Raw genomic sequence first — 17,812 nt, 5'->3', positions numbered from 1 at the left:
TGTTGGATTGTTCTGTAGAGGCACATGTTTAACAAGGTTGTTATTTTCCTTAATTTCTACATAGGCAAAAAAAAAAAATTATAATGTTTTTTTAGAGAATAATTATAATGTATGTTTTTTTGACATAATCATAATGTTTTGTAAATAAGTTGAGGAGAGTTAAGTTGAAGCATAAGAAGAAGAGAGAGTATTTGTAAATCAGTGCTGCTATATATTCCCTCAGTCCCTTTATGTAAGCCCCCATTGCTTTTTCACATTTTTTAAGAAAAGTTGTCAGTAATATTACCAAATTGTCATTTGTTTGTATGTGTATTAAATTTGAATGTTCATATTTCAGGATAAGTTAGTAGTATTAATTAGAGATATGTTTAGGAAAAAAATAATAAATGCATATAGTAATTTGAAAAGAAGTTTACATTTAGGGACAAAAATAAAGTCAAATGGGTGCTTAGATATAGGGGCGGAGGGAGTATTATCTTTTGGGTCATGTTAACTTGTGCCTCTAGATATTGAAAATTAATGATTTGTAATTAATATTTACCATTTATGAAATCCTTAATATGTGCCCTAAGGGCACAAGTTAGCATGACCCTTATTATTATTATTATTATGATTATTATTATTATTACTATTATTATCATATGCTAAACATCTCTGAGCTTTCCATGCAATAATTTCTTTGTTGTACTTTTGTTAACAAATCTTGTCACAGTTTTTGAACCCTATAATGCCATTTATGTTTAATTTCTTTGGAGTTTGATAGAATAGTTAAATACTACTTATGGTTTGAAACAAAGTTTGAGATTACTCTTTAAAATTAGAAACATTTTAAGTTTGGAGTGGAGCACTAGTAGAACTTGATTATGAATAGAAAAAGAAAAGGAAATAAATAGAAAAATGTAGACCGAATAATAAAAAAAGTGGTCAACAAAATAAAATCAAAAATTAAAAAGTTTGGTCTATAAAACAATATATATATATATATATATATATATATATATATATATATATATATATATATAGAGAGAGAGAGAGAGAGAGAGAGAGAGATAGAGAGAGAGAGAGAGATCTAAAGTGTGTGTTAGCCTAATTGTTCTTTTGGCACAAAGAAGAAGTTTGAAGGTAGTCTTCTATTGTTTAGGGAATCCATAGTAATTTAATTCTAAAATTGTTTGTTAGGCTACTTTTCAAAATATATCCCAAATCTAACCTCAACAAAGTTATAACCTTGAAAAGACCTCTAAAATCTATGTGATCAATACTTGAGTTTGAATATCTGTTTAGAATTACTTCAAGTTCATAGCAAGATCCATTAACTTGTCGACTTGAGTTAGCAAATGTCTTGACTAATCCTACTGGATTTAGGATACATATTTGAATTGAGTATGGTTGAGAGTATGATTATCTTCTCTAAGTTTGTCTTGCTTACATGAAAGTGGTAAGTTAGTCAAAGATAGAGATGGAACAAACAACAATCTGAGCATCCTCAACGCAAAGGTATGTTTATTTAAAAATTTATAGTGAATTCTGACTTCTTTCAATTTTGTTACTTGAGGAAAAGAAACAGTTTAAGATAATGGTTGTGATAACAGAGAATCATATGATGTTTTAGGCATCAAAATTATTTTATTCATTCGATTCATTGTAATTCAGTTTCTTCCCTAATGATGCAACTTTATGTGTTTTTAGTCTTTTTATTGATAAATTGTGTACTTCGGCAAAGCAAGACACTGCATGGAGGATTATGAGTGTTGAAGAATGAAGAACAATGGTAATTAGAAGATTTTATATGATAAAACAAGTTGGGAAAAATTCAACTAAAGTCCCAAGACATTTCAAGATGGAAGAACACTCGACGAAGGACGAAAAACTGCAAAATTCACCCTTGGTTAGGGCTGTCAAAAGCGCCCAGGCGCATGGCACAACCCTGGGGGATGCCTAAAGTGCCAAGGCACACGGGGGGATGAGCCTGGCGCATCTTGGTCGAGTATTTTGTGTTTCCGACTTGTTTTTCAAGCTGCATCAAAGGAAAAATTCCATAATTCTCTACTAAACATAGATCGAAAGATGCCTATAAATAAAGACTCTTGCACACACTATTGTTCATTCAGAAAGTTGAGAGTACAAGACAAGGGTCAAGCATGCGAAGCATCAAATAAGGACTTCTTCCTATCAATTTCTCTAGAGTATGATTTTCTTTTATTTTGTTAAATTTTTAGTTACCATGAGTAAATAAACCTCTAATATTGATGTTGCATGAAGAACATCCATTTATTTGTCGTATTCAATTAATGTAAGTGTTTATTCAATTATGTTCATAGTATTCTATAATTTTCATTTGTTATGATCGATGTAATGTTCTTCAACTAACGGTTGATCTGATCTCTAGGTTAGTTTATATGACTGACTATGTTGCTCTCACCCTAACAAGAACCTTGAGATTTGCTTAATTGTCGCAATTAATTTAAATATTGAATATAAGTATGATATTATGATTATGATTCATCTCTACATCGTCCGATTACATGAGAATTGAATACTATATACAATTATTTATAAATGATAATTCCAGTCCCTCATTTATTTAAAATTTTTCAGATTTTTGAAATAGAAAAAAAATGAAAATCAAGAATGAAGGGCAAAGTGCCACATCACCTTGTTGTGTTGTGCGTAAAATGTGAGAAAAAGACAACAATTTTTTTCTTGTTAGAAAAATTCTATTTATTTATTAATTTAGATTTTTTTTTTGTGGTGGCTGAGATCGAACCCAATCCTTGCATATATTATGTATTGTCCCTATCAACTGAGCTATTTTATTAATTTAGATATCATAACGAGTATCGTTATATTATTATTTTTAAATAGAGTATTGTTTCATATTTAATTGCTTGTTTCTTGTACGGTTCTATTAAATTTTTACTTTTAGAAGGCACTACTAGAAATGTTGCATTTTGCTAGGGACCTATGCCAGGAGCAAGAACTCCTGGCAAATTTGTCAGGAGCAATGCCAGGGATGCCCCTGGCAAAATGACTTTAGAAAATGTGGGACCTAATTCTATATTTATTGATTTGGTGTTCCATACGAATATAGACACGTCAGAAGCTTTTCTTTCTTTTCTTTTATCACTTGTTCTCTCTCCAAGAACACAAACCATGTGCAAAGCAAACACACACCACGCGTACCATCCTTTCTTCTTCCTTCACACAACCACACCACCTACCACCATTTTTGGTTCCATTTTGAGCGTCCTTTTCACCGATCAAACAAAGTGAGACCGTTTTCTTCATCCCCTCGACGAGGGCTTTCCATTGGTCCCTTCCGTTTCACCAAAAGAGTAACTTTTTGCTGACCCATTTTTCTCCCGCCGCGTGTTGTTAGCCACCGCGCCGGACTTTGCAGCTTCAATGTTGTGTTCTCTTCATGTTAAGCCATCTATTATTTAGCTTACTCACCAATTTCTTTTCTACTAACACGCCGCATCCCTACCCTCTTCCTCCGTTTGCCTCATCGGTTTCCCATCACCGTCTACCGTCTCCGTCTAAGGTATGTTACTATCTTCTTCTTCTCTCGTTGTTTTTTACTCTCTTTTTTTCCTTCTTCACAACCTTCGATTTTTGATTTTTTTTTTGTTTCTACTGAAAATCATTGTGAAATCGCTTTCATTTTTCTATTTCTCTTTGTTTAAGACCAAATATAATGTCGGGGGTTCATTATTTCAGTATTTCTTTGCATTAACTTTTCAGTGTGAAATGTAGTTTTATATTTTATGAACGAAGCACTAATTTTTAAAATATTCTGTTATGGATCTGTTGATTAGTTTAGAGTATCAAATAGATCACACTACATCGCATCTAGTTTTGGTTTAGAGTATCAAATAGATCACACTACATCACAGCTAGTTTTGATATTAGAATTATATACCTACATCTGTTAAGGTTTCAAAATATTGTACTGACCTCTTACTTTGAATACCTATACGTGCTCCCTCTTTAGCTTACTCACTTAGAGCTTTCATTTTTCTATTTTGTTGTTGAAGACCAAATCTTTTGTTCTTTGTTTAAATTGAAAAATCTGTTGTTTTGAGAAAGATTGAGTTACCTTGTTGTGTAATTTCATCATCATATTCAAGTGTAAATAATGGTAGAATCAATCTTTCTCAAAAATAAAAATAAAAATAACACACTACAAGCTTCTGTCAGCAAGCTATGTTTACTTTAAATGTACTCACGCCATTTTCATACTTGTTATTGATATTTGGAACTTAATTCTCAGGATGTGACCAAAAGCATGAAGAAGAGTTTGATTCTAAAGCAATTTACAAGAATTTTGTTCTTCAGGTAGTTCTAGACTTAGAGTTTTATTGATTTTGGTTTTGGTCATAAAAAGGATTAATTAATAATGAGTAATGTGTAACGAGTATTTCTCAAATTTGTGTTGGATTTTCAGGTTACGACAGCTAGAAGCCCCAATGTTCGGCTTAGAAAAGCATTGAATCGAAGGGAAAGAGAAGCGAGGTAACCAACTATTAACACTCTTGTATCATATAAGTGCTTAAGTATAAGTCTATAAGCCATACACCATTTATATGACAAAAGATGAAATAAAGTCAAACTGTGTTCATATAATCTATAAGTTGTTTCCATAATTTATCATGTAGAGCTTATGGAAATAAGCTGAAAATAGCCATGAACAGTGTGTGGTTATGTGGGAGCTATGGTATATTAATAAAGAATAACAGTTCATGAGCTGATATGAGTTGTTTTTAAGGTTCATGTCAGATAAAAGATGTTGATTTTAAGGTTCACCCCAGATGTGCTTATATTGCTTCGTATTATGCAGCTCCTGAATATATGCAAAACAGATAGCTAGTTCATCTCTTCATTGCTTTTTAATGCAAAATGGAATTTGTTTTTGAAGTAGGCCAGTGCTACTCTTTGATATTGAAACTATATCAGAAAGGTAAACAATTTTTATTATCACCTAGTGAGCCTTAGATAGTTAAGCAACAAGCCATTTTGATATCTTCCAAAATTGTTGTACGTGGGCACTGTAATTGTAGTAAGCACTATATAGGATCATTGTATTTATTTCTTTTCCTCAAGTGCTAGCTTCAAATATTTGCTCTCTATTTGCAGGGGTTAAAGTGAAAATGCATGTTAGTCTCGTGGTTTGGAAGAATGTTGAAAGAGTTTGTTCTAAGTATGTGGCAGACGCTAGGGTCGTTGGTGTGTGGAATTATGAAGCAAATCTTCGCAACGCATGTGTCCAAAGTCTGTTATAAGAATGTTACGGAAGCTAGGCTCGTTGCTGCCTATTACGGTACTAATTTCACTTTGAGTGTAATCAGAAGTTTTGATTGTAATGTCTTCGTGTGTTTGTTTTCTTATGTGGAGAGATTGGTGAGAGAGTGTGGTGATCTTGAAATTGAGGTATGAATTTATAAATGTTTAGAGTTTTGTTTTGCTGTTGTATTGATTGAAGGATAATTTATAAATGTTCCACAACTTTAAAATTATTTTAATTATTAAATTTTAATATTTTGATTTTTGAAACAATTTAAAAACGTTTTTTTAAAAAAAAATCGTACGCATTTTGCCAGGGGTTAACCCCTCGCAAATCTCCTGGCAGCGTTTGATTTGATCTCTGAAAAGTGGGTCAGGACAGTCTGCACGCGTCAGAAAAGTTGCCAGGGGTTATGCCAGGGCCTGTGCCAGGAGCGCATTTGCCAGGAGCTAAATCCCTGGCAGGGTCATTTGCGATGAGCGGATTTGCTGGGTATTCTGCTCCTGGCAAAACTCCTGGCAAACGTCAATTTGCCAAGGCTTTCTGCATTTTGCCAGGGCTTCTGCCCCTGGCAAACATTTTTTGCTTTCTTGGTTGATGGAAATGCCATGAAAACATAATCCTTAGATAAATATCTGCCTTGGGTATATCACACAATTATTTGTGAAGTGCTTACACTACAAGAAAAGTGATTTGTCCCTACGGCCATTTTCCAAAGCGGGATAATTTTTAGCAACAGACATGTGAAAAAACGTCACTACAAGTCTAAAACTATTTTATTTATTTTATTATTTATATTATTATTATTATTATATCATTATTATTGTTATATTTCTCAATAATAATCTCAGACAAACAAAAAATTAACACGCTCTCTCTTTCTCGCATCAGATTCACACGCTCTCTCTTTCTCTTGATCAGATTCACAATTCACACTTCATCAATCTGTCAAATCTCACAAACTTCATTGATGAAGCTTCAAATCAAACTCAAATCTCACAAACTTCAACAATCTTCTCAAACTCCACCAAACTTCACGAAATGGATCTATCTTCGAATCACATCAAGCTCTGAATCACTATTCAAATCGATTGTGTTCTTAATCGTTCTCAAGCTCACAAACTACATCAATCTTCAAATCTCACAAACTGTATCGATCTGAATCTTCGCCTTCATCGACCGATCGCCGATCTTTGAACTCGCTCTGAATCATTTTCAATCGATGTGAGTAATTTTCATTCTCTTTGTTTTAGTTTTTATACGTATGTGGTAATTAGGTATATTAGATTGTTACCATCTGTTTAGTTCCAAGTGTATGCTTACTCAAAACCATTAGGCAGTTATTTTGGTTTCACATAGAACACTATCGAAACCATTTAACCGTACTTATGGTTTCAGTATTCAACGACTAATCGCCCAATTTCTTTTGACACTGCTATGAATATAATCTGGGCGCACCAGATCAACTCAAAGTGTGTTAGCCAGGGTTGGTGATATTTATATTATTGGTCTTAAATAAACATCACTCAAATAGCAACATAGATTCACCAACCATGAAGATTACAACACCCAGATTAATATATTTAACAAAAGTGATGCAACTAATACAAAAATATCCAGAAGATTGTAATACATAAAAGGGTTCAACAGCGAAAATAAGATAAGAAGACCTAAATCAGATTAATATCAAAATGAAACTGAGTGAACTACGATTACACCAACACACCAAGCCTTACAAATACTCAGATCCATAAACAAGTTGAACATGACAGGTTCGATATTTCATGTTCACTTCAACATTTACATCTGCAAAACAAATGCTTCTTCCTCTTATACATGATAATACATATAATTGATAAAGTTCCACTTGCCAATAAGAGCTGGACTATAAAACCTGTGAAAACTTCACATGTCATCTGCAAAAGCAATTAATTGTAAATTCCTCCAATCGGAAGAAGATTTCACTTGTACATTACTATCTGAGACCGAAAGCTTTCTTCTTTGACACCAATCTCATCCGTCACTCCAGTAGTTAAATCAAAAAGAGCCAGTTCGCCATTTTCTTTTATGAAGAATATGTTGCCATTCTTCCTTGCTCCGATACATGATATGCAAGACAAGGGTTCAACATTATAGAGTCTAATCCATGAGTCCTTGACACCAAGTTCACCCAAAATAGAAATTTGGAATGAATTAGTCTCTTTATAATTATATATTATAGCCAAAAACCCATTTAACACAACCAAGCTAATATCAAGACAACCAGGTAGATCTTCTATGGGCGAAGGTGTAATATAGTAGTCCTCATTGCACCAGTTAAATGACACCGTATATGCCTCAGTATGTGTTCCTCCCCACCAATGACACATCCCATTCAAATACACCTCAGTATCAAAATCCTGGTAACGACTTGGCATGAGTTGTTGTTTAGACTATATATGTTCCAAAAACACTCATTCACCAGAACATTATCATTAAATGTATATGAATCAACATATTGAATGACTTTATAGTCATCCCTAATATGGTCATAGCCAAATCCATGAAGACGATATTAAGTTGTAACCTTTTTGGTGATAGGAGGAATGGCCTTAACTTCCTCAGTAACAGGGTTCCATAATGCAACACTTGTATTACCAACATAGTCATATATACAAAGAGTACCATTAATAGCTGAGCCTAATATACGAATATGCTCATAACCATTTTCCAAGTGTAATGAAGGTGTCAAATCCAATTTCACTTTATTCTCAAACTTATCACCAGAAAGTACATAAATATCCGCATGAAATGGTTGTGGAAAATGGTTTAGAATGAGAAATGCATCATCGTACAACGGATGAGATTTGGACAATAGATTGTTGCGGAACATGTTTATGAAATTGGGGTTTTCAAATAAAAAAGACCATGATTTGCAGGCGCAAGAAAACCTCTTGATAGATTTAATAGGAAGTTTAGAGAGAATAGAGAAAGTAATATCATCATGTATATAGTTACTACCAACCTTTTTCTGGATTGTTGGAGCCATAGCAACAGATAGAGTTCTCTTGTGTACAGGAGATGGAACTCAAGAGTCAATGGTTGCAAAGGAAAGTTGAAGCGGTTGCAAAGGAAATTTGAAGGAAAGTTGAAGCAGTTTTCAATGGTGAATGGTTGCAAAGGAAAGTTGAAGCGGTTGCAAAGGAAAGTTGAAGGGAAGTTGAAGCGGTTCCATATGAAAGTTGAAGCGGTTTTCAAGTCATTTTTCAATGGAGTAATTATTTCAATGTATATTCCAATGACTTGAAGAATTTTAAATATTTAATATTTAAATTTTTAAAGCAAAAGTATGTTTTGTTTCAAAACTATTTTATTTCATCAATAATAGTTTTTATTTTAAACCATTTATCAATAATGATTTTCACTATTCTTTTATTTTATTTACCATTTAACAATTATTTTTATTTCACATACAAGTGGCATATTAAGTGATTATTTAATAATTATTTTAATGTTTATCACATTTTTTTTATTATAAAACCATTAGGCAGTTATTTTGGTTTCACACAGAACATTATCAAAACCATTTAAACGTACTTATGGTTTCAATATTCCATACCCCTAATTTTAGTAAAATTAAATTAAATGAACAGTATAATATGATAGATACTATAAAAAGACACACCTAACTATCAAAATCATTAAACCATACTTATGGTTTCAGTATTCCATACGCCTAAGTTTGTTTCAATTCATAAACATCTTTATAAACATTTTTCAATGGAGTAATTATTTCAATGTATATTCCAATGACTTGAAGAATTTTAAATATTTAATATTTAAATTTTTAAAGCAAAAGTATGTTTTGTTTCAAAACTATTTTATTTCATCAATAATAGTTTTTATTTTAAACCATTTATCAATAATGATTTTCACTATTCTTTTATTTTATTTACCATTTAACAATTATTTTTATTTCACATACAAGTGGCATATTAAGTGATTATTTAATAATGATTTTAATGTTTATCACATTTTTTTTATTATAAAACCATTAGGCAGTTATTTTGGTTTCACACAGAACATTATCAAAACCATTTAAACGTACTTATGGTTTCAGTATTCCATACCCCTAATTTTAGTAAAATTAAATTAAATGAACAGTATAATATGATAGATACTATAAAAAGACACACCTAACTATCAAAATCATTAAACCATACTTATGGTTTCAGTATTCCATACGCCTAAGTTTGTTTCAATTCATAAACATTTTTATAAACATCTTTATACAGAAATTCACCATAAACTTGATACAAATCCAGAAATTCATAAACTTGATACAAATATTATCAAGAAACTTAACACTATTCCAGAAATCCAGAAATTCAATAAAAAAACATTAACGTGCTAGCTTTTGAATCAATTCTTCATAGTATGAAGTTGCTTCCTTCTCCACATAGTTTCTTTTGGAATTGCTTGAGTCACTTAATATTGATGAACAGATTCCAATTCTCAAATCCATAGTTTTTGCAGCCTTGCCATTCTTCCCATGCTTTCTCGTTTTAGACCAATCTTTGAAAAATTCTATTTCGGTATTGCCACACTCCCATTCAGCAAGAAATTTCATGCAAAAGACTCCACAACTGTCTTTATCACATTGATTAGGCATCTTTGGTGTTTCCCACTTAAATGTGCTAAACTTGAAAGGCATTGTGATTTTTCTTTTCTTGTACAATTCTGTCACAAATGCTTCCACCTCCTTCAGCCATACATCAAACATCTTGTACGCAGTCGCTTCGCCATTCTTCATGTGCAATGTCTCTCCTTTCAAGCTGTTCAGGAATTGAAATTTTTGGCTCTTGAGATTCACAACGAAGCATACATAATGATAACCCGGATTTCCAATTAGTGCTGGCGTCATTACCTATTTCATCTGTAAAATAATCAACACCATATAATTCAAACAACCAATATGTAGAAATTTCCGAAACTATAATGAACTAAGTCTTACATATTCTAGACATGTAGGGTCAATATCCTTCCAATCCATATATTTGAACTTTTTCAGTCTTTCGATGAATCTTTTGCATTCAACTTTGTTCGTTATTTCTAGGGCATCAGGTTTTTCCAACTCAACCTGTTTATATAAAATGACTAAAATCAATTCCAAAAAGACCAAACAGTATGTAAACCTTTAACATTAATTGAATGTAATGCATGCATAATTTATGAATGGTGTAACCAGTCTTGTCATTTTTCCAATTGGTTGATTCCAGTTCAAGCAATTGACCCAGGCATTTATCACAAAGGATGACACCCATTCATCTTTTTGAAGTGACCACAAGTCTCTCCTTTGTAGAGTGAAAGCATGAGCCTTGTTATCCAAGCAGTACAAAATCTCCTCCCTAAATTATTCATGTAGTATTCACACACACACATACTATAAAACCAAATATATTAGTGTCAGGCTTCATAAGGACCGAGCAAGTAAGTGAAATGCGGCAAAACCATTGAAAGAAAACAACCGTTGGCAGGGCATCCTATGATTTTGAACTTACACTCAGTTTGGTGTTATCCAGTTATATAGGGAAAAAGGAGGAACAAATATGTTAATCTTACGATGAAATGCTACTCAATTCCTAGGGCTACTAAGAGTCTAACATCTCTCAACAGATGGTTTTCTACCAATCTCTATTCGAATCTCTAATCGCATGCTTATGTGATCTAGTTATATACCATCCGTGTAGAAAATTTATATCATGAATTAAAATCCCTACTTAATTTCAGTTGTTTTCAATCGGAACACATGAATTTGACAATCGGCTGGTTTTGCAAAATCTAAATTACTTCAGATGTTAGAGTTTACACAGCACATTGGTTTTGGCATAATTTTTAAACAAAACATACTATAATAATCACATTTAAACACTCTGAAACCATTTGTTTGAGTTGATTTTCCCCAATTCGAAATGAAAATCTAGATTTATGGTTACACAGATGCAATGACTTCCAAACCATTCCAAATTATTCATATAATTTGCTAATAGATATTTAAAATGGTTTTATCTTACTCACCATGTGAAATGCTCCATACAAATGTTGATATATCCTTCTGCATCTTAGTTGCATTTGACTCGTAGACAGCTTCATCGTAGGGGCTTGCATGCCCCTACGATGAAGCTGTCTATGAGTCAAATGTAACTAAGATGCAGAAGGATATATCAACATTTGTATGGAGCATTTCACATGATGAGTAAGATAAAACCATTTTAAATATCTATTGGCAAATTATATGAATAATTTGGAATGGTTTGGAAGTGATTGCATCTGTGTAACCATAAATCGAGATTTTAATTTCGAATTGGGGAAAATCAACTCAAACAAATGGTTTCAGAGTGTTTAAATGTGATTATTATAGTATGTTTTATTTAAAAATTATGCCAAAACCAATGTGCTGTGTAAATGGTTTTTGCAAGTTTTACTCTGAAACCATTTTGCAGTTGAAATGGTTTCAGAGTGTTGATTTGCTTTGGAACTGTTTTTAACAATTTCTTTAACATACTCTAACATAAATATGATGTTAAAGATGATGTCAGACAACTCTAACATCTGAAGTAATTTAGATTTTGCAAAACCAGCCGATTGTCAAATTCATGTGTTCCGATTGAAAACAGCTTAAATTAAGTAGGGATTTTAATTCATGATATAAATTTTCTACACGGTTGGTATATAACTAGATCACATAAGCATGCGATTAGAGATTCGAATAGAGATTGGTAGAAAACCATCTGTTGAGAGATGTTAGACTCTTAGTAGCCCTAGGAATTGAGTAGCATTTCATCGTAAGATTAACATATTTGTTCCTCCTTTTTCCCTATATAACTGGATAACACCAAACTGAGTGTAAGTTCAAAATCATTAGGATGCCCTGCCAACGGTTGTTTTCTTTCAATGGTTTTGCCGCATTTCACTTACTTGCTCGGTCCTTATGAAGCCTGACACTAATATATTTGGTTTTATAGTATGTGTGTGTGTGAATACTACATGAATAATTTAGGGAGGAGATTTTGTACTGCTTGGATAACAAGGCTCATGCTTTCACTCTACAAAGGAGAGACTTGTGGTCACTTCAAAAAGATGAATGGGTGTCATCCTTTGTGATAAATGCCTGGGTCAATTGCTTGAACTGGAATCAACCAATTGGAAAAATGACAAGACTGGTTACACCATTCATAAATTATGCATGCATTACATTCAATTAATGTTAAAGGTTTACATACTGTTTGGTCTTTTTGGAATTGATTTTAGTCATTTTATATAAACAGGTTGTGTTGGAAAAACCTGATGCCCTAGAAATAACGAACAAAGTTGAATGCAAAAGATTCATCGAAAGACTGAAAAAGTTCAAATATATGGATTGGAAGGATATTGACCCTACATGTCTAGAATATGTAAGACTTAGTTCATTATAGTTTCAGAAATTTCTACATATTGGTTGTTTGAATTATATGGTCTTGATTATTTTACAGATGAAATAGGTAATGACGCCAGCACTAATTGGAAATCCGGGTTATCATTACGTATGCTTCGTTGTGAATCTCAAGAGCCAAAAATTTCAATTCCTGAACAGCTTGAAAGGAGAGACATTGCACATGAAGAATGGCGAAGCGACTGCGTACAAGATGTTTGATGTATGGCTGAAGGAGGTGGAAGCATTTGTGACAGAATTGTACAAGAAAAGAAAAATCACAATGCCTTTCAAGTTTAGCACATTTAAGTGGGAAACACCAAAGATGCCTAATCAATGTGATAAAGACAGTTGTGGAGTCTTTTGCATGAAATTTCTTGCTGAATGGGAGTGTGGCAATACCGAAATAGAATTTTTCAAAGATTGGTCTAAAACGAGAAAGCATGGGAAGAATGGCAAGGCTGCAAAAACTATGGATTTGAGAATTGGAATCTGTTCATCAATATTAAGTGACTCAAGCAATTCCAAAAGAAACTATGTGGAGAAGGAAGCAATTTCATACTATGAAGAATTGATTCAAAAGCTAGCACGTTAATGTTTTTTTATTGAATTTCTGGATTTCTGGATTAGTGTTAAGTTTCTTGATAATATTTGTATCAAGTTTATGAATTTCTGGATTTGTATCAAGTTTGTGGTGAATTTCTGTATAAAGATGTTTATAAAGATGTTTATGAATTGAAACAAACTTAGGCGTATGGAATACTGAAACCATAAGTATGGTTTAATGATTTTGATAGTTAGGTGTGTCTTTTTATAGTATCTATTATATTATACTGTTCATTTAATTTAATTTTACTAAAATTAGGGGTATGAAATACTGAAACCATAAGTACGTTTAAATGGTTTTGATAGTGTTCTGTGTGAAACCAAAATAACTGCCTAATGGTTTTGTAATAAAAAAATGTGATAAACATTAAAATCATTATTAAATAATCACTTAATATGCCACTTGTATGTGAAATAAAAATAATTGTTAAATGGTAAATAAAATAAAAGAATAGTGAAAATCATTATTGATAAATGGTTTAAAATAAAAACTATTATTGATGAAATAAAATAGTTTTGAAACAAAACATACTTTTGCTTTAAAAATTTAAATATTAAATATTTAAAATTCTTCAAGTCATTGGAATATACATTGAAATAATTACTCCATTGAAAAATGACTTGAAAACCGCTTCAACTTTCATTTGGAACCGCTTCAACTTCCCTTCAACTTTCCTTTGCAACCGCTTCAACTTTCCTTTGCAACCATTCACCATTGAAAACCGCTTCAACTTTCCTTCAAATTTCCTTTGCAACCGCTTCAACTTTCCTTTGCAACCATTGACCCTTGAGTTCCATCTCCTGTACACAAGAGAACTCTATCTGTTGATATGGCTCCAACAATCCAGAAAAGGTTGGTAGTAACTATATACATGATGATATTAAATTCTCTATTCTCTCTAAACTTCCTATTAAATCTATCAAGAGGTTTTCTTGCGCCTGCAAATCATGGTCTTTTTTATTTGAAAACCCCAATTTCATAAACATGTTCCGCAACAATTTATTGTCCAAATCTCATCCGTTGTACGATGATGCATTTCTCATTCTAAACCATTTTCCACAACCATTTCATGCGGATATTTATGTACTTTCTGGTGATAGATTTGAGAATAGAGTGAAATTGGATTTGACACCTTCATTACACTTGGAAAATGGTTATGAGCATATTCGTATATTAGGCTCAGCTATGAATGGTACTCTTTGTATATATGACTATGTTGGTAATACAAGTGTTGCATTATGGAACCCTGTTACTGAGGAAGTTAAGGCCATTCCTCCTATCACCAGAAAGGTTACAACTTAATATCGTCTTTATGGATTTGGCTATGACCATATTAGGGATGACTATAAAGTCATTCAATATGTTGATTCATATACATTTAATGATAATGTTATGGTGAATGAGTGTTTTTGGAACATATATAGTCTAAACAGCAACTCATGGAAGAAAATCAATTTTGATATGCCAAGTCGTTACCAGGATTTTGATACTGAGGTGTATTTGAATGGGATGTGTCATTGGTGGGGAGGAACACATACTGAGGCATATACGGTGTCATTTAACTGGTGCAATGAGGACTACTATATTACACCTTCGCCCATAGAAGATCTACCTGGTTGTCTTGATATTAGCTTGGTTGTGTTAAATGGGTTTTTGGCTATAATATATAATTATAAAGAGACTAATTCATTCCAAATTTCTATTTTGGGTGAACTTGGTGTCAAGGACTCATGGATTAGACTCTATAATGTTGAACCCTTGTCTTGCATATCATGTATCAGAGCATGGAAGAATGGAAACATATTCTTCATAAAAGAAAATGGCGAACTGGCTCTTTTTGATTTAACTACTAGAGTGACGGATGAGATTGGTGTCAACGAAGAAAGCTTTCGGTCTCAGATAGTAATGTACAAGTGAAATCTTCTTCTGATTGGAGGAATTTACAATTAATTGCTTTTGCAGATGGCATGTGAAGTTTTCACAGGTTTATGAGTCCAGCTCTTATTGGCAAGTGGAACTTTAGCAATTATATGTATTATCATGTATAAGAGGAAGAAGCATTTGTTTTGCAGATGTAAATGTTGAAGTGAACATGAAATATCAAACCTGTCATGTTTAACTTGTTTATGGATCTGAGTATTTGTAAGGCTTGGTGTGTTGGTGTAATCGTAGTTCACTCAGTTTCATTTTGATATTAATCTGATTTAGGTCTTCTTATCTTATTTTCGTTGTTGAACCCTTTTATGTATTACAATCTTCTGGATATTTTTGTATTAGTTGCATCACTTTTGTTAAATATATTAATCTGGGTGTTGTAATCTTCATGGTTGGTGAATCTATGTTGCTATTTGAGTGATGTTTATTTAAGACCAATAATCTAAATAACACCAACCCTGGCTAACACACTTTGAGTTGATCTGGTGCGCCCAGATTATATTCATAGCAGTGTCAAAAGAAATTGGGCGATTAGTCATTGAATACTGAAACCACAAGTACGGTTAAATGATTTTGATAGTGTTCTATGTGAAACCAAAATAATTGCCTAATGGTTTTGTAATAAAATCATTATTAAATAACCACTCAATATGCTACTGTATGTGAAAGAAAAATAATTGTCAAATGGTAAATAAAATAAAAGAATAGTGAAAATCGTTATTGATAAATGGTTTTAAATAAAAACTATTGTTGAAACCATAAGTATGGTTTAATGGTTTTGATAGTGTTCTATGTGAAACCAAACTAATTGTCTAATGGTTTGATTCAAAATGTTAATATTATTTCGGTAATCATTTCATATATAGTTTAAAAGTTTCTTTTTTACACAAATTTGAATTCAAATTTTGACAACAACTCACATGCATAGCACAATATAAACATGTGACTAATTATGTTCAAAAGATGCGTTAGGATTGTGATTCGAAGTGGAAACTACATTGAAAATTAACGAAAAATAATATTAATACAAACCAATTGATAAATAAAACTCTCTAAATAGGAAAATTAAATTGCAAGAACACACAAGAAATTTGGTTGCCCAATTTTGAGATGAACTCATGTGTCTTGGGGATAGAATCGGATTTGAATGATCCACTATGATATAAGAAAATTATACGTATGAGAAATCATGCACAACTACGGCACTTTCTCTGAACTCCATCTCCTCTTTAATTTTTTAGAATTACACTTTCAAAGTTTTTAGAATGAATTAATAAATGAGTTTAGTGGTGATCCAATTCAATCTAATGTAAACCGCAATAACCGAATCGAAAAACCAAAAACCAAAAACCAAACAAAACCGAAAAAAAATCACAATTTTAAATGTATTAGAATGTGAAATGTATAATTTTCATTACATCATATCAAAATATTCTCAATAAAATCTAGTACAAACTTATAATAGTACAAACTTATAACATAAAAACAATCAATCAATGACAACTTTTTGGTTTAAAGCTTCATCATCTCTCTTTTGTTTCTTCCGATTTATAATGAATTTTTGCCTTTCTCTTGCTTTTTCATAATCACTTTTAAGTCGCTTCTTTAACTTAATTGGATTTGGTCTTTCTTTGAACTTTGGTGCAGAGGTCTTCACCCCAGCAGATGTTTCACCAACAGCAGATACATTTGAAGACTTAGATGGCGTCACGGATGATGGGTCTGTGCGTATACCTTTAGAAAGAAGCAACTCCTCTGCTTTTTTCCCAACTTCAAGAACACCTTGTAGAAAAATTTCAGATGCCTCCGGATCTGCACAAAAACGTGTAGAAAGCTGAACTGTAACAACACAAATTTGTTGATATCGTTGTGCTTGAGTGGTGTCTTCAGTGCCAACATGGATGGTCGATTTCAGCTTATCGACAGACGGACGCACATCTCTAGTCCAACGCTTTAAAACATATTGTCCAGGTATTGTCTTCAAAGAATGATATTGCACATGACCACCTAAGAACTCCAAGATCTTCAAAACATGTCGACATAAGAAGCCCCTGTTCTCAAACATACGTCATGAACAACTAAAACTTTTACTTCGAATGTCGACTGTGACAAGCCTTTCATCAAATTGATCATGATCTTCAAAACTTGGGGAAAGGTTTTCTTGAAGTTCTGCATCTAAAACATCAACATTGGAAGGCCCGTCATTATCAGATTTCTTGTTTTGTGAATTATTCTTCGACTTCAACATAGTCCTAATAGAAAATCCAGTGTTATATGCATAATTGCCATAAAAATCTTCAATCTCTTTAATAGAATGAAAGACTAAAGACTTCCATGGTTCTTTATTGCTAGGGAGTAACATTGAGAACTATCAGCATGAATCATTGAAGAAGTTTCAATACTCAGTTGACCACTCTCAGCATGAATCAGTGATGAATTTCCAACACTAAGATGTCCACTCTCAGATGAAGTTGATATCAAATCCATTGAAAACAACAACAAACACTATTAAGAACAAACAACCATTAGATATCAT

General features: G+C 32.5%; 2 protein-coding genes, 1 long non-coding RNA gene and 2 pseudogenes across 4 annotated transcripts; 3 read left to right on the top strand and 2 right to left on the bottom strand.

The window, feature by feature from the left end:
• The first annotated feature begins 3,039 nt into the window (after positions 1-3,039).
• LOC146914389 (uncharacterized) lies at positions 3,040-5,516 on the top strand. Of its 2 annotated transcripts, XR_015016734.1 has the most exons (5): positions 3,040-3,544; positions 4,274-4,338; positions 4,448-4,515; positions 4,841-4,960; positions 5,137-5,516. It is a non-coding gene; the product is annotated as an uncharacterized LOC146914389 (long non-coding RNA). The 2 variants fall into 2 exon arrangements; XR_015016733.1 differs by lacking the exon at positions 4,841-4,960 and having other exon boundaries at positions 3,043-3,544.
• Positions 5,517-7,004: 1,488 nt separating this feature from the next.
• On the bottom strand, positions 7,005-8,349 carry LOC146914388 (F-box/kelch-repeat protein At3g06240-like; annotated as a pseudogene).
• Positions 8,350-9,581: 1,232 nt separating this feature from the next.
• Positions 9,582-10,786, bottom strand: LOC146914387 (uncharacterized). The gene has a single exon (XM_085722107.1). The coding sequence runs from the start codon at positions 10,185-10,187 to the stop codon at positions 9,666-9,668; it is 522 nt and encodes a 173-aa protein (XP_085578233.1). The 5' UTR covers positions 10,188-10,786; the 3' UTR covers positions 9,582-9,665.
• Positions 10,787-12,597: 1,811 nt separating this feature from the next.
• LOC146914386 (uncharacterized) lies at positions 12,598-13,479 on the top strand. Its single transcript, XM_085722106.1, has 2 exons — positions 12,598-12,717; positions 12,805-13,479. The coding sequence occupies exons 1-2, from the start codon at positions 12,679-12,681 to the stop codon at positions 13,327-13,329; spliced, it is 564 nt and encodes a 187-aa protein (XP_085578232.1). The 5' UTR covers positions 12,598-12,678; the 3' UTR covers positions 13,330-13,479.
• A 691-nt stretch (positions 13,480-14,170) lies between these two features.
• Positions 14,171-15,577, top strand: LOC146914385 (F-box/kelch-repeat protein At3g06240-like; annotated as a pseudogene).
• The last annotated feature ends 2,235 nt before the right edge of the window (positions 15,578-17,812 follow it).

The sequence above is a fragment of the Medicago sativa genome, chromosome 6 (assembly GCF_051527215.1).
Source record: "Medicago sativa cultivar Bolivia chromosome 6, Bolivia_mono, whole genome shotgun sequence".
NCBI classification, from domain to species: Eukaryota; Viridiplantae; Streptophyta; class Magnoliopsida; order Fabales; family Fabaceae; genus Medicago; species Medicago sativa.
Note: the sequence above shows the minus strand (reverse complement) of the source record. Positions and strands in the feature narration are given on the sequence as shown.

Coding starts and splice junctions, on each gene's coding strand:
- LOC146914386 (XM_085722106.1), top strand. CDS start 12,679: ATGGATTGGAAGGATATTGACCCTACATGTCTAGAATAT. Junction 12,718..12,804: donor ACCCTACATGTCTAGAATAT/GTAAGACTTAGT, acceptor CAGATGAAATAG/GTAATGACGCCAGCACTAAT.
- LOC146914387 (XM_085722107.1), bottom strand. CDS start 10,187: ATGACGCCAGCACTAATTGGAAATCCGGGTTATCATTATGTATGCTTC.